Source organism: Leucoraja erinacea, chromosome 14 (assembly GCF_028641065.1).
Source record: "Leucoraja erinacea ecotype New England chromosome 14, Leri_hhj_1, whole genome shotgun sequence".
Taxonomy (NCBI): Eukaryota; Metazoa; Chordata; class Chondrichthyes; order Rajiformes; family Rajidae; genus Leucoraja; species Leucoraja erinaceus.
The window spans coordinates 54,904,015-54,924,660 of record NC_073390.1 but is presented as its reverse complement, the minus strand read 5'-3'; the positions used below and the strand labels follow the sequence as shown (position 1 = coordinate 54,924,660).

Genomic DNA, 20,646 nt, shown 5'->3' with positions numbered 1-20,646 from the left:
ATGCGTTAATAAAACATGATTGTATTTACAAACACAGGAGCTGCTGTAGTGTATGTTATAAAGTCTTTAAACCGGAAATTGAAAGTGAAACTGAATTTTATTTGTTGCAAGACTTTGAGAACAGCAGAGGAACGAAAACAACCTGATAAAAACCTTCGCAGGAGTAAAATGGGAAAAATCTATCAAGTGTTAGTGAAGGGGCTCAAGGGAGAAACAACTACTGTTGATATTTCACAGACGGAAAAAGAGTTCAATGAGACGACGGTTCTGGTGTTTAAAATGAAACTGTTGACAAAATTGCCGCAAGGAACAGGTATTTAAGCGATAAGTTGGAAATGTATTCATACTTTTAAAAACCAGTTTAACCCAGCAGTTTTACACGGTTTTCTGAGGGATAGCATCTGTCTCATTTGTACAGGATTTCTAACGCTGTTTTTTACTGGTGTAAAATTCCCCCACTTATGTCAACGATATCATAACAAACTAAATATGTAGGAAGGAACTGCAGATGCTGGTTTAAACTGAAGATAGGCACAAAAAGCTGGAGTATCTCAGCGGGAAAGGCGGCATCTCTGGAGAGAAATAATGGGTGACGTTTCGGGTCGAGACCCTTCTTGAACAATCTAAACCCATCTGCAGAAATGTCAATGGGCTACAAGACATGACAGCTCCTAGTTTACACAGAACAAACTGGTCTTATTAAGCTAGTTTCCTGAAACAATGCTGTATAAATGGTTAGGGCTGGTAGAGCTGCTGCCTACAGACATGGGTTCGATCCTGAATATGGGTGGGTGCTGTGTGTACATTCTCCCTGTGACCGCACGGAGATGTCTGGGTGGTCCGCTTTCCTCTCACACTCCAAAGAAGTACATGTCGTTTAATTGGCTTCAGTAAAAATTGTAAATTGCCTGTACTGTGTAAGATAGATCTTGTTTCCGCGCTGTATCTTTAAAAACTGGGCTTATTCTTTATAGTTCCCAGAAACAATGCCATGTAAATTACTGACTATAAAAAGTGCATCCTGTTCGTTGCTCCCATCACAAGAACAACCTCACATATATCTCTCGCCTGTTGCTATCTTCAAAATCATTCCAAGATATTAAAGCTGCTGATTTTTGCCGTATGTGGGTGACCAGAAAAATCTTGAGGGAGCTGATGGAAATGTAGGAATGCAAATAAATGGATGAGCTCTATAGAACTGTGACTAGGCTGGGTTTAGAATATTGTGTTGCAGTTCTGGTTGCCCCATTACAGAAAACATTTGGAAGCTTTGGAAGGAATGCAGAGGATATTTACCAGAATGATGCCTAGATTAGAAGGTATTAGTTACAAAAAGAGTTTGGATAGACTTGGATTGTTATCTCTTGACATCGGAGATTGTGGGCAAACCTGACAGAAGTATATAAAAGTATGAGGCGTATAGATAGGGTAGACAGTCAGAACTTTCTCCTAGGATAGAAATATCAAATACTAAAGGGCATAACTTCATGGTGAGAGGGCAAATGTAAAGCAGGTGTGTGGGGCAGGTTTTTTACACAGAGGGTGATGGGTGCCTGGAACGTGCTGCAAGGGGTGGTGATGGAGGCAGAGACGATAGTGGCATTTAAGAGGCTTTGCACAGACACATGTATATGGATGGATATGGATTATCCACAAACAGATAACAGTTGGTCTTAGCATTATGATCGGCACAGACAATGTGGGCTGAAGGGCCTGTTTGTGTGCTATACTGTTCAATGTTCCATGTCCTAAGTATGGGAATAGAGTAAAAAATTGGTCGACACAAAGTGCTGGAGTAACTCAGTGGGTCAGGCAGCATATCCAGAGAGAAAGGATTGGTGAAGTATCAGGTCGGGACCCTTCTTCAGACTGGGTGTTTGACTAACAGTGCAAACAAGATGAGCCGTGTAGTTCCGTGACTCCATGACACTGTGCTTTGCCATGTTATTCTCTGGTGATCACAAAAACCTGCAAAACACATCAACAAAGAACCCCCATGCTGAAACAAATAATATTATCTCACCTTCGATGCACCTGTAAATAAGCAACCCTCATCTGTGATCCACACAGTTAAAGTTCTTGCTATTTTTGTGCCTTTCACAAACAACACTAGGACATTTGCACCATTTGATTAATGCCAAAACAAAACAGCAAATTGTGGCTTAGTTGGTAAGGTTTCCTAAGCAGAATTTGTAACGCAGTATTTGAGTGAAACTGTTTATCTACCACAGGATTCAAAATGTTCATTCTGAAATAAACCTTTTTTAAATCATGAGTTTTACAGCATAACAAACATAGAAACATAGAAATTAGGTGCAGGAGTAGGCCATTCGGCCCTTCGAGCCTGCACTGCCATTCAATATGATCATGGCTGATCATCCAACTCAGTATTCCATACCTGCCTTCTTTCCATACCCCCTGATCCCCTTAGCCACAAGGGCCACATCTAACTCCCTCTTAAATATAGCCAATGAACTGGCCTCGACTACCCTCTGTGGCAGAGAGTTCCAGAGATTCACCACTCTCTGTGTGAAAAAAGTTCTTCTCATCTCGGTTTTAAAGGATTTCCCCCTTATCCTTAAGCTTGTGACCCCTTGTCCTGGACTTCCCTAACATCGGGAGCAATCTTCCTGCATCTAGCCTGTCCAACCCTTAAGAATTTTGTAAGTTTCTATAAGATCCCCTCTCAATCTCCTAAATTCTAGAGAGTATAAACCAAGTCTATCCAGTCTTTCTTCATAAGACAGTCCTGACATCCCAGGAATCAGTCTGGTGAACCTTCTCTGCACTCCCTCTATGGCAATAATGTCCTTCCTCAGATTTGGAGACCAAAACTGTACGCAATACTCCAGGTGTGGTCTCACCAAGACCCTGTACAACTGCAGTAGAACCTCCCTGCTCCTATACTCAAATCCTTTTGCTATGAAAGCTAACATACCATTGGCTTTCTTCACTACCTGCTGCACCTGCATGCCTACCTTCAATGACTGGTGTACAACATCTGGTCAAGGAATATCCACTCTTTTTCAAAATGTCAGCAGGAAGTTGAACAAGAGCATGCTGAAGAATATAATCCCTCTGTCAGATTCCTGAAGAGCAAGTGTAATTAGACAAAGGAGTGAGTCCTTGAACATAATGGGATGAAAATTGGCTGGGCGACACAAATGAAAGTTGCGCTCTAGATTCCTCTGTCGGATAGTTCCATACCTGATTGTATTACATCAGAAATGTATTACACTTTCTTGAAGTCGTTAGGCTTTGTTCAATCTTGGGAATTATGTTAATTCAGTGATCCAGCATTGAAACAGTTCCTTTGACCCAATGAGTCCATGCTGACCATTGACCCATTAACACCAGTTCTGTGTTATCCCACTTTCTCACCCACGCTTTACACACTTGGGGCAATTTTACAAACCCACACGCCTTTGGGATGTGGTCACAGGGAGAACGTGCAAACTCCACTCAGAGAGCACCAAGGTCAGGATCGAACCCATGGTCTGCGGCATTGCAGGGCCTCAATGCTGCCAGCTGCACCAGTTGCGTTTGTATTCCTCTCACTATCTCGCTTTTGCTTTTGGTTTAGTTCAAGCAGACGATCTCCGCCTTCTTTTTGCCAATGAACAACTGGAAGATGATAAAAGGCTCTCGGATTATAAGGTCATGGATAAATCCACAATAATGATGGTGTTGCGTCTGCCTGGAGGAGGAAAATGTTGCTAATATTGTAAAGAAAACTGAAGCTGTTGCCAAGATCTGCCGTCTCGATATTAATGAAAACTCTCTCCTCAATGTTGTTGATACAGAATGCAAAATGGGTTTCATATCTTTACTCTTTTATCCTTTAAAAATGATTTAAAAATATCTCTAGTGGCATTTAATATGGAAGTTATTTAACATGTAATGAGTAAACCATCAATTTGATCTATAATTTTCAAATAGGAAACCTGTATATAATTGGTTATTTCAGTCTGGTCTCTAATAGCTCGGATTATTTCCAGCACTTGGTTGGTTGATTTTAATATGAATGTACCTTTATGACTCTTTCAGTTATTGCAAACATTAAAGTTCACATAATATGTTTCTGTACATTAATTTTAATTCCCTATCTTATTACCAATAAATATTATACGTAAAACCAGACTAATCTATGTCAGATATGCAGGTTGCCTCCCAGTATAACTTTTGTCAAATGATTATTAAAAATAATATTCTAAATAAGTTGATTGGACAGAGATAAGTGAACTTAAATGATGTAGATATTGAGTAACATAACAGTAGTGGTTAAAGTTCATTCAATTACAACATGTGGTGGGCAGCTCAGTGATGTAGCAGGCAGTACCCAGGTTCGATCCTGACCTCTGGTGCTGGTTGTGTGGAGTTGACACGGTTTTCCCGTGACTCTGTGGATTGACTCCAGATGCTCTGGTTTTGTCCCAGGCCCCTAAACATATGGGTTTGTAGGTTAATTGGCCTCTGTAAATTGCTCCTAGTGTGTAGGGAGTGGATACAAAAGTGGAATAACATAGAACTAGTGTGATCGGATGATCAATATTTGCCGTGGACTCAATGGGCCCCCTGTGGGCAAAGGTATTTAAAGACATAGAGCGTGTGTGCATTTAAACATCTTTCCTGATAAATATATTAGCTTATTGAGACATTTTTCAATCTCTGAAGCTAAATTTCACATTGTGAAGCTACCCTTCACAATACACAATGGTTCAACTGGGTCTTCTGATGCTCCCAAGTTGCCACCATGAACCAGACTGCCAAACTCCAGGAATCCCTGGGATAAGAGTCCAGCCAGTTGTGGCTGAGCAGCAACTTTTTCACACAGAGGGTGGTGGGTTTACAGAACAATCTGCCAGAGGATGTAGTTGCAGCATATACAATAACAATATTTAGAAGCCATTTGGACAGGGACATGGGTAGGAAAGGTTGAAAGGATATGGAACCAAATGGGACTTGCGTAGATCAGGTATTTTGATCAGTATGAATGATCAAAGTTGGGTCAAAGTTCCACACTTTATGACTATGACTGCCCTTGAGAAGCACTGGAGTTATGGCTCCTGGTCACAATTTGTGCCTTCATATTTGACACCATGAACCAGAGTATCAATCCACACAATAAGAGTCCAGTGGGTTGGTGTTGAAGGGCAATTTTTTCACACGGAGGGTGGTGGGCATGGTGGAACGAGCTGCCGGAGGATGTAGGTGAGACATGTACTACAACAACATTTAAAAGACATTTGGACAGGAACATGGATGGGAAAAGGTTGAAAGGGATATGGGCCAAATGCAACCAAATGGGACTAGCGTAGATGGGGCATTTTGATCGGCATGAACTAGTTGGGTTGAAGGGCCTGTTCCTCGCTCTATGACTATGACTGTCTTAGAGAAGCACAGAAGTTCAACAGAAGTAATGGCATCTGGTCATAATATGTGCCTCAATATTTGCATTAGATTTTGGTTTAATTTAGCAGCCTGAAAACTTTGTATTTAAGATGTTCAGGAGCACAGAGCACCCAACCTGACAGTCCACTTGATGGAACAAAGAGGCAGAAACTCCCTTTCCTGAATGGTATTATGCAAATGCAATGCTCTCTTTATTTATCTATTCTTGGTTATTTGCTGTACACAGTTTGTTGCAATATCTTCAGCCTTGCCAACGTGATTACACTTCAAAACTGCCTCCTGAATCTGACAGTTGTCTTGTTTTCTGTCCATCCCTGAAATAAAGAGAAACCTGTTCCTCAGTACAAGTGGGAACAATAAACTCAACTACAACAGCCATTGAAAATGGTGTTTAACCGCAATAGAATTCATGGATGTGTGGATTGGGATAAAAACTGGATGTGACATGGAGGTTCGGCCATTATGTTGAATGACATTAGACTTTACTTTAGACTTTAGAGATACAGCGCGGAAACAGGTCCTTTGGCCCACAGAGTCCGCGCCCACCAGCAACCACCTTGTTCCCTAACCTACACACACCAGGGACCTACAGTTAACCTACAAACCTGTATGTCTTTGGAGTGAGGAGGAGACCAGTGCACCAGGTGAAAACCCATGAAGTCACTGGGATACCATGCAAACTCCTTATAGACAGCACCCATAGTCAGGATTGAGTCTTGCTCCCTGGCGTTGTGAGGCAGCAACTCTACTGTTGCACCACTGTGCCGCACATTTTGAATGGCCAAGTAGATTCAAGGAGCAACGTGTGCAACCTCTAGTGCTGGTTCACAATTTACACTCCTCCTGGATATCATGGCCATTCTGCTGTTTTCCTCCAACTGAGTTTGACACCAAACAGGCAAAGTGCGATCGACAGTGTTGGGTTGCATTGCAAGCGGACATGGAAGCAGTTAATTGGAAGATCTCACTGACTGAGGCTGGAAGAACTTCCACAGCCCCAGAACGTCACTACTGAAGATCCTTTTGAAACTGCCCTTGGGCAGGCCACCTTCATCTGCATCATTTATTTCCTCTTGTCTATAGCATGCATGAAGCATGTGGCTCACCTCCTTTCACAATACTCTGTTGGTAACATAGCCCAGTCAGCCTAAGGCAGAGCATGACTACCTATCATGCTTGGGGCTGATGATTGACCAGTACAGACACCATGTGGATCTGAGGTCACAGACCAAATAAATAAAGCATATTTTCATTAGATAGATATAAAATGCTGGAGTAACTCAGAGGGTCAGGCAGCAACTCCGGAAAAAAAAGATGGTTCCCAAACCAAAATGTCACCCATCCTTTTTCACCCATACTGCCTGACCTGTTGGGTAACTGCAGCATTTTGTGTTTATCTTCAGTATAAACCAGCATCTGCAGTTCCGTTCTACAAACCATTTTTCTTTGTTCTTAGAACCACCACCGTCAACCTGAATCTCCCATCATTCACATTTAGCCCGCTGCTTGTAATGGAAGGGTTAAAACAAACTTTTCAACTAAAATCAAGTTGTCTGCAAACAGTTCCCAGGTCAAGCATGCAGGTTCGCTTAAGACAACAATTAGGTGCTTTGTAAAATATTTGGGCTCACTTAGAAGAACCAGTAAATCATATTATGTAGCCACAAGGGAATATAGATGTGAGATAAGACAAACATTTCCTCCTGGAGATATCCCAAGACTTGCTTGGTTGCTGATGCAAGGAATAATCCGTGCTTCCATCATTTAGGGGAGACCTTAGTCTTAAAAAAACAAAGCATAGTAAACTGCTGTTTGTGGGCTAGAGTTGAAGTGAGGGCTCATTGATTTTATGTGCATAATGCAAGTGAGCTCACCGGACTGTGATTTTGGAAAGACACCAGGACCCACAGACTTTGATATGTTTTGTTTTAAGAAGGAAATCCAAACAAATCTATTGCTACTAACATTGTGAGGTTTAGCAGTTGAAGGTCGTGTTAATTGAAGGATATGTTTCTTTGACACTTTGCTGCTGTTTAGTTGTGGTTTATTATAGTTTTATTGTTGTTTTGATAAATGTATTTCTCCCATAATTTCATATTGTTTGAGTGTTCTTCCATCATTGATCTGAACCCTCAACACCTGCTCATATTACATTACTAACGAGCAAAACATTAACATTGGCTGTCGAAGGAAATCTGTGTTTGTAACAGCAGGATAGAGACTGGGTAACGAGTGCTCCATGAATTGAAACTCCCCTCCTGAAATTCCCCTCCCCTCCAGATGCATTTCAAAGCCTCAACACAATTTAAATTATTTAAGTCAGGATGCTGGAGAAATATTTGTCTAGATGGACAGAGATGCAATGACAAGTCCCAGCCATCAAGGGGCAGAGAAGTTCACGTCATTTCCATCCCTAATGTTAGGCCCAATATTCATCTCCTCACTCAAGAGCTCATCCATGTCTGTAATATTCATGTTAGGGGTAGCACAATGGAGCAAGGGGAGCGGTAGAGTTGCTGCCATACAGCGCCAGAGACCTGGGTTCGATCCTGACTACGGGTGCTGTCTGTACAGAGTTTATACGTTCTCCTTGTGGCCGCTTGGGGTTTTCCGCATGTGCTCCAATTTCCTCCCACACTCCAGAGATGTACAGGTTTGTAGGTTAATTGGCTTTGGTAAAAATTGTAAAATTGTCCCTAGTGTGTAGGAAAGTGTTTGTGTATGGGATGATCCATGGCCGGCATGGACCTGGTGGGCCGAAGGGCCTGTTTCCACCCTGTATTTCTAAAGTAAACTAAAGATAGACACAAAAAGCTGGAGTAACTCAGCAGGACAGGCAGTATCTCTGGAGAGAAGGAATGGGTGACGTTCTTCAGACTGGTTAGTGACGAGAAACGAGAGATATAGACAATAATATGGAGAGATAGAGAACAATTAATGAAAGATGTGCAACATGGTAACGATGATCAAGGAAACAGGCCATTGTTAGCTGTTTGTAGGGTGAAAACGAGAAGCTGGTGCGACTTGGGTGGCAGACGGATGGAGAGAAGGAATGCCGGGCCATTCTAAACTAAACTAAAGTGACTTTGATAAAATAATACATTTTCCCTAGTGTGTGGGATAGTTCTAGTGCACGGACTCGATGGGCCGAAGGGCATGTTTTGGCATTGTATCTCATAGGCAAGTCCAATTATTAAGGTTATTTGGAGGCTCCTCTTTCCTATTTGATGGCTTTCACACAGAGGAATATGGATTGACAGAGCAACAATCTACATCTGCAATATTCCCTTCTCCAACTTTGTGACTTTTGGGCCCGGAGTGGGGCAGTACATCGCCCGGCGTGTCCTTAATGGCCGTGGGACTTTCCATCGCCCGCCTGGGGCTTCGACATCGGGAGAGAAATGGTGCAGGGGAGAGAAAAGACTTTGCCTTCCATCACAGTGAGGAGCAGATTCACTGTGATGGGTGTCTGTGTAAATTGAATTGTTTGTGTGTCTTGTAGGAATTGTTTTGTTTGTATGGCTGGAGAAACAGAGTTTCGTTTGAGCCTCGCTGAGGATCTAATGACAATGAATAAATATTGTGTTGTATATTGTATTGTATTCTAGTTGTACATGTTTCAACATTGGCATGCGTTATCATGTCTTACAATCACAGGGTCTGAAAATTCCTGCTAACATCTTTTGGGTGCTCGAGCCACATCCATTAAAGCACATTCACAATGTTGAGCCAAATAAGTGCATGTGGCCAGTGTCACCACGCTCCTTAGAGTTCATAAATTAAATATCATAGTCTGATCCTGAACATCTGTGTGAAGAGTTAGCTGTAAAAATGACTATGCAGGAAATAATGTGTTAATGTGCTGACAACAGTTTCCTGCACAAGAGGAGTTGGGGTGTGTTTTACACCCTGTAGACCTATTGGCTGCAAATGCTGCAAATGCTACAGTGCTGCAAAACACATATCATGTGATCGGCTGTCGAGTTTGTTATCTTCAGCCACTGTTGAAGGGACTTTCCTGTCAAGTTTCCTCTTGTCAACGAGCAGAACGTCCACACATTACAGCTGGGAAGTCGTCAACTGTACCAGGACAAATGGAGAAACGCTACGACCCCAAAGATCGCACTCTGAAATTTGTGAAAAGTAAAGATGAAATCACAGGTAAGTCAAAATGTTATTACAGGAGGTATTTTGAGGTGTTGAACCAACTGCTGGATTTACTGCAGGACTTAAATCGTGACCTTTATTTTTTAACTGGAATAAACAGATTTATAGATGATACATGATACATTTTGTTTATTGCTAGGCTAAGATTTGGAGTTGAGTTTTAAAACGTGTAACATGACTAAGTATAGTTTAGCCGTATACATAATGAATGTAAAAGTGAAAGTGAATGTAGCAATGACAGGGGATGGTGTACATGGGGAATTCATACTTTTCTCACGGGCTAAAGTTTCAAAGAAGCAGTGCTAAATATGTAGTGATCCCTGAACAAGATCCCAGCCTCGGGGGGGAGAGACGTGGGAGAAACAGGTTTCATTTCTGGAGGCTCTGGTTGCAGGAGTGGGGAAAAGTGAGCTGCTCCACTGGGACCGGCTTCACCTGAAGTGAGTTAAGACCCGACACTTAGACAATCAAACTGACCCACTTGCTGGCTTTATTCTCATCTGTGATACTTTTTACAACGAATACACAAACATTGATTAAAGTAAAAAAAAACGTGCGCAGATAATGTGTCGTTGGTCCAAACTCTACAGAGGGATGTTCAAAACATTGGCCTTTCATTCCTGGTTTCCAGAATTTAGAAGATTGAGGCGGGATCTTATAGAATCTTACAAAATTCTTAAGGGGTTGGACAGGCTAGATGCAGGAAGATTGTTCCTGATGTTGGGGAAGTCCAGAACAAAGGGTCACAGTTTAAGGATAAGGGGAAATCTGTGGAATTATCTGGCACAGAGGGTAGTTGAGGCCAGTTCGTTGGGCCGAATATCCTACTCCTGCACCTAATTTCTATGTTTCTATGTTCACTCAAAATGAGTGAAAGAGCAGGGAGACCGGGAGCTGAGTGTGAGTACTGGGTGTGGGAATTGTGCACTGAATAACCCCAGGCATTGAGTGAGGGAGTTAGACAGTGCCTGGGGGATTTTAGAAACATAGAAACATAGAAATTAGGTGCAGGAGTAGGCCATTTGGCCCTTCGAGCCTGCACCGCCATTCAATATGATCATGGCTGATCATCCAACTCAGTATCCCGTACTTGCCTTCTCTCCATACCCCCTGATCCCCTTAGCCACAAGGGCCACATCTAACTCCCTCTTAAATATAACCAATGAACTGGCCTCAACTACCCTCTGTGGCAGAGAGTTCCAGAGATTCACCACTCTCTGTGTGAAAAAAGTTCTTCTCATCTCGGTTTCAAAGGATTTCCCCCTTATCCTTAAGCTGTGACCCCTTGTCCTGGACTTCCCCAACATCGGGAACAATCTTCCTGCATCTAGCCTGTCCAACCCCTTAAGAATTTTGTAAGTTGCTATAAGATCCCCTCTCAATCTCCTAAATTCTAGAGAGTATAAACCAAGTCTATCCAATCTTTCTTCATAATACAGTCCTGACATCCCAGGTCATTGAGTGAGGGTGTTTGCTGATAGGTGGAGGAGTAGAGATTCAACAGATGGAGTTTGGCATTGAGTGAGATTTGGGTATTGAGTGCGGGAGTTGGGCACCGTGAGAAGTGAGCTGTGAGTGCGGAGAGTTTCTGGAGGATTTTCAAACCCAATTCTGTTAACACTATCTCAAACACTACATTCCACCCCAGAGGTTAACATATGATGAGTATTTGATGGCTTTGGGCCTGGGCTCGCTGGAGTTTAGGAGGGTGAAAAGGGGGACCTCATAGAAACTTACCGAATAATGAAAGGCGTGGTTAGAGTGGATGTGGAGAGGATGTTTCCACTAATGGGAGAGTCTAGGATCAGAGGGCACAGCCTCAGAATAAAAGGACATGCCTATAGACAGGAGATGAGCAGGAATTTCTTTAGTCAGGGTGGTGAATCTGTGGAGTTCATTGCCATAGATGCTGCGGAGACCAAGTAAATTAGTATTTTTAAAGCGGAGTTTGACAGATTCTTGATAAGTAATGGTGTCAAAGGTCATGGGGAGAAGGCAGGAGAATGGGGTTGAGAGAGAAAGATAGACCAGCCATGATTGAAGGGCCGAATAGACTTAACCGGCCAAACTAAATTGAAAAGACAAAATCCATTTGTGGCTTTGGTCCTCATGTCAAATTTAAAATTTTGATTAACAAGAACATTAACAACCTCCATGTGGTGTATTGTTCCCGATGTTGGGGAAGTCCAGGACAAGGGGTCACAGCTTAAGGATAAAGGGGAAATCCTTTAAAACCGAGATGAGAAGAACTTTTTTCACGCAGAGAGTGGTGAATCTCTGGAACTCTCTGCCACAGAGGGTAGTTGAGGCCAGTTCATTGGCTATATTTCGGAGGGAGTTAGATGTGGCCCTTGTGGCTAAGGGGATCAGGGGGTATGGAGAGAAGGCAGGTACGGGATACTGAGTTGGATGATCAGCCATGATCATATTGAATGGCGGTGCAGGCTCGAAGGGCCGAATGGCCTACTCCTGCATCTAATTTCTATGTTTCTATGTTTCTATGTATGCCCCTTTAAGATATATCATACACCTATTGTAATACCGGTAGCCACCAAAGGGGGCTTGCTTAGTATAAAAGCCCTGGTGGTAGTGTGAGCATTCTCTCTTCCTTTCCCCCTCTGAAACCATGATTACAGGCACGTTGGTTTTACCTGATGGTTTCTCGATGGTTATTTAAGTATCTGACTCCAGTACTTAACACTCCAGACCAAGGATTATGTTTTGTTTCCTAACCTGGACCTTAAGTACAAGTATTGGGCAACTAGTTATTTATTTTGCACTGTACTAAAAGGACTGTATAACTTATAATTTCAGGAGATGATGATCCCAACATTTTGCGAGCTGAAATGTCGTGCACGCATGCAGTGGACCCCAACTCACTGACCCAGTGGTGTCGCAGTCTCCTGGATCGGGTAGGAAGTGAGCTCTGTTGATTTAATAGAGCCACATAACTGTGTAAAAATATCTCTTTCTGCTGCACTGCTACTTGATTAACATTGATTGTTTGATTTTACATTTTGTCAGGAAAAGTCTGTTTCCAAACGATTCACCCTCCTCCTCCAATGTCAGGTGAAAGGTCGCATTAGTGACCCCACCAAGGAAGTACCTGGCCATCATTTATTTGTTACATTGGGTTCAGTTGCAGGAATTGTGGAGAGAATTGTGCAGTGACTAGTGGGGTGCCGCAAGGTTCGGTGCTGGGACCCCAGATATTTACAATATATATTAACGATTTAGACGAGGGAATTAAATTAAAAGTAACATCTCCACGTTTGCTGATGACACAAAGCTGAGTGGCATTGTGAGCTGCGAGGAGGATGCTATGAGGCTGAAGGGTGACTTGGATAGGTTGGGTGAGTGGGCAGATGCATGGCAGGTGCAGTATAATAGAAACATAGAAACATAGAAAATAGTTGCAGGAGTAGGCCATTCAGCCCTTCAATCCTGCACCGCCATTCAATATGATCATGGCTGATCATCCAACTCAGTATCCTGTACCTGCCTTCTCTCCATACCCCCTGATCCCTTTAGCCACAAGGGCCACATCTAACTCCCTCTTAAATATAGCCAATGAACTGGCCTCAACTACCTTCTGCGGCAGAGAATTCCACAGATTCACCACTCTCTGTGTGAAAAAAGTTTTCCTCATCTCAGTCCTAAAAGATTTCCCCCTTATCCTTAAACTGTGACCTCTTGTTCTGGACTTCCCCAACATCGGGAACAATCTTCCTGCATCTAGCCTGTCCAACCCCTTAAGAATTTTGTAAGTTTCTATAAGATCCCCCCTCAATCTTCTAAATTCTAGCGAGTACAAACCGAGTCTATCCAGTCTTTCTTCATATGAAAGTCCTGACATCCCAGGAATCAGACTGGTGAACCTTCTCTGTACTCCCTCTATGGGAAGAATGTCTTTCCTCAGATTAGGAGACCAAAACTGCACGCAATACTCCAGGTGTGGTCTCACCAAGACCCTGTACAACTGCAGTGGAACCTCCCTGCTCCTATACTCAAATCCTTTTGCTATGAATGCTAACATACCATTCGCTTTCTTCACTGCCTGCTGCACCTGCATGCCTACTTTCAATGACTGGTGTACCATGACACCCAGGTCTCGTTGCATCTCCCCCTTTCCTAATTGGCCACCATTCAGATAATAATCTACTTTCCTGTTTTTGCCACCAAAGTGGATAAACATTTATCCACATTATAATGTGGATAAATGTAAGGTTATCCACTTTGGTGGGAAGATTATAATCTGAATGGTGTCAGATTAGATTTAGATTAGATTAGATCCTTTATTTGTCATTCAGACCTTTCGGTCTGAACGAAATGTCGTTGCCTGCAGCCATACATATAATAATAAATAATAAAACACACAATAAACACAAATTAACATCCACCACAGTGAGTTCACCAGGCACCTCCTCACTGTGATGGAGGCAAAAGTCTTAAAGTTACTGTCTCTTCCCTCCTCATTCTCCCTCTGCGCTGAGGCGATATGTTGTTACCCCACCGGGCGATGGTAAATCAGTCCCGCGGCTCACCGAGGTCCGAGAACGGGCCGGTTCAAGCTCCGCGGCCCGGGGGTGGTCGAAGCTGCCGCCCTCCAGTCCAGTGGACGCAGCTGTTGCCGCGGGAGCTCCGGAAAACAGGCACCAGCCTGTGACCTGCGAGCTCCCGACGATGTTGTCCACTGGCCCGCGGCCGAGCCTCGGATTCAGGTCGCCGCCGCTGGAACGCCGCCTCAGCTCGAAGACGGCCAGCCTCGCGTTGGTGAGTCCCGGCTGGCTCTGCCTCCAGAGCTTCGAGGTCGGTCGCAGGTTGGAGGCCGCCAGCTCCGCCATTAGGCCTCAGAGCAGACGGGGGTAGAGAAGGGAGATACAACAGAAGAGTCGCATTCCCCCGAAGGGAGAGACAGAAAACCATGTTTAAGCCCCCCCCCCCCCCCCCCCCCCCCCCATAACACATAAACAACCTAATAAACTAAAGTTTAACTAAACAAGACAAAAAAAACAACAACAAAAAAGTAAAGACAGACGGACTGCAGGCGATCCGCATCCGTTCAACAGCGCCCACACTTCCGCCACTTTAGGAAACGGGGAAGTGCAACAAGATCTGGATGTACTTGCACATCAGTCACTGAAAGTACGCATGTAGGTACAGCAGGCAGTGAAGAAAGTGAATGGCATGTCGCGTTCATTGCGAGAGAATATAGTTTAGGAGCAAGGAGGTCCTACTGCAGTTGTACAGGGCCCTGGTGAAATTGCACCTGGAGTATTGCGTGCAATTTTGGTCTCCTAATTTGAGAAGGGACTTTATTGTTAGTGAGGGAGTGCAGTGTAGATTCACCAGGTTAATTCCCGGGATTGCAGGACTGGCATAATGGGTCGAATGGGCTTGAATTCACTGGAATTTAAAAGGATGATAGGCGATCTTATAGAAAATTCTTAAAGGTTTGGACAGGCTAGACGCAGGAAAAATGGTCTCGATGTTGGGGGAGTTCTGAACCAGGGGTCACCGTTTAAGAATAAGGGCTGGGCCATTTAGGACTGAGATGATGAAACACTTTTTCACCCAGAGAGTTTTGAATCTGTGGAATTCTCTGCCACAGAAGGCAGTGGAAGCCAATTCACTGGATGTTTTCAAGAGGGAGTTAGATTTAGCTCTTAGGGCTTATGAAATCAAGGGATATGGGGAAAAAGCAGGAACGGGGTACTGATTTTAGATGATCAGCCATGATCATATTGAATGGCGGTTCTAGCTCAATGGGCCAAATGACTTACTCCTGCACCTATTTTTCTATGTTTCTATGTTTCTAATAAACATTTAAAAACTCATCCTTGGGATAAAACCATTTACAGTATCATTAGCATTTCCTCCCCATGCTTAACTACAAGTGAACCAACCTGGTTGCAAACTAAATCCTCGCTCATTCTTCTAAGGTCAAGTGAATATAACGCTGGTTTGTTTAATCCCTCTTCATGTGGAACCAGTCCAGTGAACCTTCCATGCACTGGACTGGCCATTCAGTATTAAATGCTGGGCATTGAGAGAATTCACCATTCAAGCAGGGAGATTGTCATTGAGCCAGAACTAGACATTGAGTGAGCAAGTTGGGCTCCAAATGAGAATTGGGCACTAAATGTGAGCTGGCCATTCAGTGAGGGGTTGGGGCACTGTGTGAGAATTGAGCATTGTGTGACAGAGCAGAGAAATTAACTGATGGAGCAGAAATCTGTGAGAATCAGGCACTAATTATGGGTGTTGAGGACTTAGTTACTTAATGCCACGGGGATTGAATGAGGGAGTTGGCCACTCCCTGGGGGAGTTTGATATTTGGGGGGGGGGGGGGGAGGAGTTTGGTGTTGAGCAGAGAATTAATGCATTGAGGGATGGAGTTGGTATTGAATGAAATTAGGGTGATCAGTGAGAATGTTGGAAACTGTGTGAATTCAGCACTCAGTAAAGACTTTGGGACTCAGTGAGAAATGAGCTCCACAGCAGGAAGTTGGGAGAAGGGTAAGTGGGCATAGAGAGTACTTTGAGAGAGGCTACTCGGGATGGGCCGAATGGCCTACTCCTGTACCTATTGTCTATTGAGTTTGGTTGCATGAAGATGTTGCCTCTGCCCATCTCATTACAGAGAGAGAAGGCAAGTTTGATGAATGAGTTTTAACCAAATTTGAAATTACAGGGTCAGTACAAGTTTTACTGCCCAGCGCTGAAAAATGGAACGACAGAGAACTGTGGACAGGAGTGGTCCTACCATGAAGTTCGCCAACTGGCAGTGCTGACCAGTGAGGAGCAGCGACATTTTGAGGAAACAGTCGCTGTGTTGGCTGCTGCTGAGTATTGTGAATATAAATCAGTACGTATAACAATTAGAAACATTAGTTCCGGACAGTACATTACAGGTGCACAACCTTTTATCCGAAAGCCTTGGGACCAGACACTTGTCGGATTTCGGACATTTTCGGATTTCAGAATGGAAGATTTTTAGCGTAGATTAGGTAGGTAGCGCGGGCGGCTTGAAAAGTCTGGAGCAGCTGCCTCCCCCCCGGAGACCGGGAGAATCATTGCATAAATGTTAGTCAGTTAGTTTGGAGGGATTTTATGTGGTGGTGGTGGAGTAGGGGTGAAGGGGGAAACTTTAATTCTTAGTCCCCTACCTGGTCGGCGACTCCCAACCTCGCGGAGCTGGGGGCTCCGTCCGGCCGCGGGCGGCGCCGGTTGTAGCTCCGACCCCGGCAACTCTACCACTGACTGCGAGGCGCTCCAAATCCAGCGCCGCCCGCGGCCGGACGTCCCAGCTCCGAGAATGTCGGGAGTCGGCGGCGTCGCAGTGCTGGGATAGAGCCAGGGGTAGAGTTGCCGGGGTCGGAGCTCCAACCGGCGCCGCCCGCGGCCGGACGGAGCCCCCAGCTCCGCGGCTCCAAATCCAGCGACGCTCCGCGATGTTGTGTGTCGGCGGCCACAGCGCTCCGGAGCTTGCCGCACGGCGACCCGGTAAGGCATTGCCCGCTCCCCGCTGGTATCCCAGCACTGCGATGCCGCCGACTCCCGACATTCGCGGAGCTGGGGCGTCCGGCCGCGGGCCGCGCTGGATTTGGAGCGCCTCGCAGCCAGGGGTAGAGTTGCCGGGGTCGGAGCTACAACCGGTGCCGCCCGCGGCCCCACCGGCCACAGCGCTGCGGAGCTTACTGCACAGCGACCCGGTAAGGCATTGACCACTCCCCGCCTCTCCGACCAGGTAGGGGACTAAGAATTAAAGTTTACCCCTTCACCCCCCTTCACATAAAAGCCCTCCAAACTAACTAACTAACATTTAGGCAATGATTTACAGATGTTTAAGCGTCTCCCGGTCTCCAGGGAGGAGGCAGCCGCTACAGTAGTACAGACCTCCTAGAGGATCTTTGGTACAGACCTGGGTTGACCGTGGGTCGTTTTGGGTCAAGTTTGGCGCCAAACGCGAGCTTTGGTGCGCAGACGACATCTGGAAAAAATGGCCGGTTTTCGGAGCTTTTCGGTTTCTGGAACTTCGGATAAAAGGTTGTGCACCTGTACTGAAAATAAGGATAACTGTTCTGTACTCCCATGGTTGTGTCTGTATTACATTCCTTAATCACAATTATATGGTGACACAGAGGTAGAGTTGCTACTTACAGCGTTAGAGACCCAGATATGATCCTGCGGGTGCTGTCTGTGTGGAGTTTGCACGTTCTCCCCGTGACCGCGTGGGTTTTCCCTGGGTGCTCCGGTTCACTCCCACACTGCAAAGACGTACGGGTTTGTAGGTTAATTGGCTTTGGTAAAAAATATAAATTGTTCCTATCGTGCCCCAAATCACCCACACACTAGTTCTATTCTATTCTACACACTAGGGGTAATTTACAGAATTACTGATGGGTGGCATGGGCCGAAGGGCCTGTTTCTGTTCTCTATCGCTAAACTAAACTAGACTAGATTGGTATGGTGGTCTGTAGCAATTGCAGCACATGTTTAGGTGCATGCTTAAAAAGGGTTTAGGAGATGCAAGGAATTAGCTGGTGAACCAGTGGGTTCTCTGGAGAACATGGATAGGTGATGTTTCAGGTCGGTACCCTTCTTAAAAAGGGTTATCTCTGGGATATAATTTACTTTGCAAATTGTTTATTATGGTCTGTTATCAACAGTGTCCTGGCTGTCAAACATTTGTTGAACGCACAGATCTGAGTAACCTGAATGTCCGCTGCACCATCTGTACAGCAGAGAAAGGCCATGTTTATGAGTTCTGCTGGCAGTGCCTGAAACAGTGGAAGGGACCGGGTCCACGTTCTGATCGATGCAACAACGATGGCTGCACCAACATGGAATTGGAAATCCTCCGCACCTGTCCATTAGTCAGCCTCGTAGAGACTGTGGTGAAGAATTGCCCTTCTATTCGAGCCTGTCCGACGTGTGGCAAGCTGCTTGAACACAACCAGAGGGGATGTAAAAATATTATCTGTTGTAGGTGTCATGTTGAATTTTGCTTTGCCTGTCTCGAGCTGACTCCCATATGCCAGGCACAAAGACCCGAGTCGTGGTTTGATGTCTGTGCCAAAGGCATTAGTCCAAGGCAAACTGCAATCCCAACATGGCATAGATATGACTAAATACATTACACAAAGAACATGGCACCAAATGCAACCTTATTCCCATGGCACTCAGCTTTACCTTACTAACATTCCTCCAAACCTTCCCCTGACATTTACACTTTTGGACTTTGTGCCTGACTTTACCATCTGATTATTCATTCACCGTTGAAAAACTGAAGCAACCACCCTCAAGCCAGCACAAACATTGCTTCCTGCTGTATCCAAGTTTCACTCTGACATGTTCTGAACATGACCATTTGCAGCCATACTGCCTTACCTGACTTGAATTGAGCTTCAGATTTGATATCTGTGCCCTCAGACAGGCCACCTATTTTCATTGTGGTTATAGTGACACAGTTCTGCCTCTTTAGTTATCTGTGTCTTTGTGATGCCTAGATTTCACTATTCTAGTGCATGCTGTAAACAGGTAGTCAATGAAGCTCGACTGCCTATGCCCAAACTTGCACTGACCACACCTCAATTAGGTAGGTACATTGCAATTAAGCATTGCTGTGATTCCTGATCTTGTCCACTTTTTGTAACCTCCCCCCCTCAACCCACAACCTGGAATCTACAACGTTTAGAGATGCCCACACGCCTTCAATGCTCATGCAGTGATGATTTCATCATTGCTTATATTGCCTGGACCTTAAATACTGCAATCCCCTTCCTAATTATCCTAATCCCTCTACCATTAACAGTGATCATAATTCAATAGGTATCTTAATATTCAACCGAGATTGTCATAAACAATGTTGTATAAGTGTAAACCTTTTTAACTTTGTATCGCTAGTATTCTTCTGCACAGTAAGATCAGGTTCACAGAAACATTCTTCACCTCTCCAGTCAAAACAATCATGGAAAGAGAACTGGGCCACAGCTTAAATGAACATTGTAACCAATCTTTCATATTTGTGAAACTGAAGTAAATAAAAACTCTTCATTAATTCTTAGTTAAAGCTGACATGTGAAATAATATGTACAATGACGTAATTATATTCATTTTATTATCATGGTTGGAATATTTTATTAAATTTTCTTAAACCCTGCTACGTGACAGGACCTGATAAAGTAATTGAATCAATCAGAAAGCTTTATACCTGACTGATAATGAGATTAATAATTTAAACTGAAAACAGATGGATGAACGCAGATAAACAAAGTATGTGTTTCGACGCCGATTCTTTTAACAGAACAAACTTCCAAAGATTGTATTTGTAGCCTCACCATTGCACTGTGAGCCCTCAATTCTGCCACCCAACCAGAATGAACAGGAGGAAGTGGCAGCTACTCCATTATTGTGGACACCCGCACAACACAAGGAATAAACATAGAATTATTGAAAATAGTTGCAGGAGTCGGCCATTCGGCCCTTCGAGCCAACACCATCATTCAATATGATCATGGCTGATCATCCAAAAACAGTACTCCATTTCTGCTTTTTCTCCATATCCCTTGATTCCATTAGCCCTAAGAGCTCTCTCTTGAAAACATCCAGTGAATTGTCCTCCACTGCCTTCTGTGGCAGAGAATTCCACAGATTCACAACTCTCTGGGTGAAAATGTTTTTCCTGAACTTAGTCCTAAATGTCCGACCCTTTAATCTTAAACTGTGACCCCTGGTTCTGGACTCCCCAAACACAGGGACCATGTTGTCTGCAGCTTTGAGGGAACAAATGCACTAACATGATAGAAATGTGTTTTTCACTATTATTGAGAGACTCGTTCAGTTTTGTTTTGCTTACTTCTGTTTAGTAAATTCAGGGTCTAAAATTAGCCGATCATTTATCATTTACTGCCAAAGGACTTAAACCTCCCCAAGTTCTTTAACATAAGATAATTTGTATTGCATGTGATGGAATTGGTATTATTTGATGCAGTCACCAATCATTTCAATGGCCTATTGTGAATGATATGCTTAATATCAACTGAATAAATGATTGTGCAATGA

At 44.1% G+C, this 20,646-nt stretch overlaps 2 protein-coding genes across 2 annotated transcripts; both read left to right on the top strand.

Annotated features, from left to right (window-relative positions):
* On the top strand, nt 1–4,086 carry LOC129703759 (uncharacterized). The gene is made up of 2 exons (XM_055646462.1): nt 1–313; nt 3,584–4,086. The coding sequence occupies exons 1-2, from the start codon at nt 16–18 to the stop codon at nt 3,718–3,720; spliced, it is 435 nt and encodes a 144-aa protein (XP_055502437.1). The 5' UTR covers nt 1–15; the 3' UTR covers nt 3,721–4,086.
* A 5,121-nt stretch (nt 4,087–9,207) lies between these two features.
* si:ch211-212k18.15 (uncharacterized protein LOC563681 homolog) lies at nt 9,208–20,646 on the top strand. The gene is made up of 4 exons (XM_055646461.1): nt 9,208–9,573; nt 12,394–12,491; nt 16,274–16,447; nt 18,252–20,646. The coding sequence occupies exons 1-4, from the start codon at nt 9,507–9,509 to the stop codon at nt 18,711–18,713; spliced, it is 801 nt and encodes a 266-aa protein (XP_055502436.1). The 5' UTR covers nt 9,208–9,506; the 3' UTR covers nt 18,714–20,646.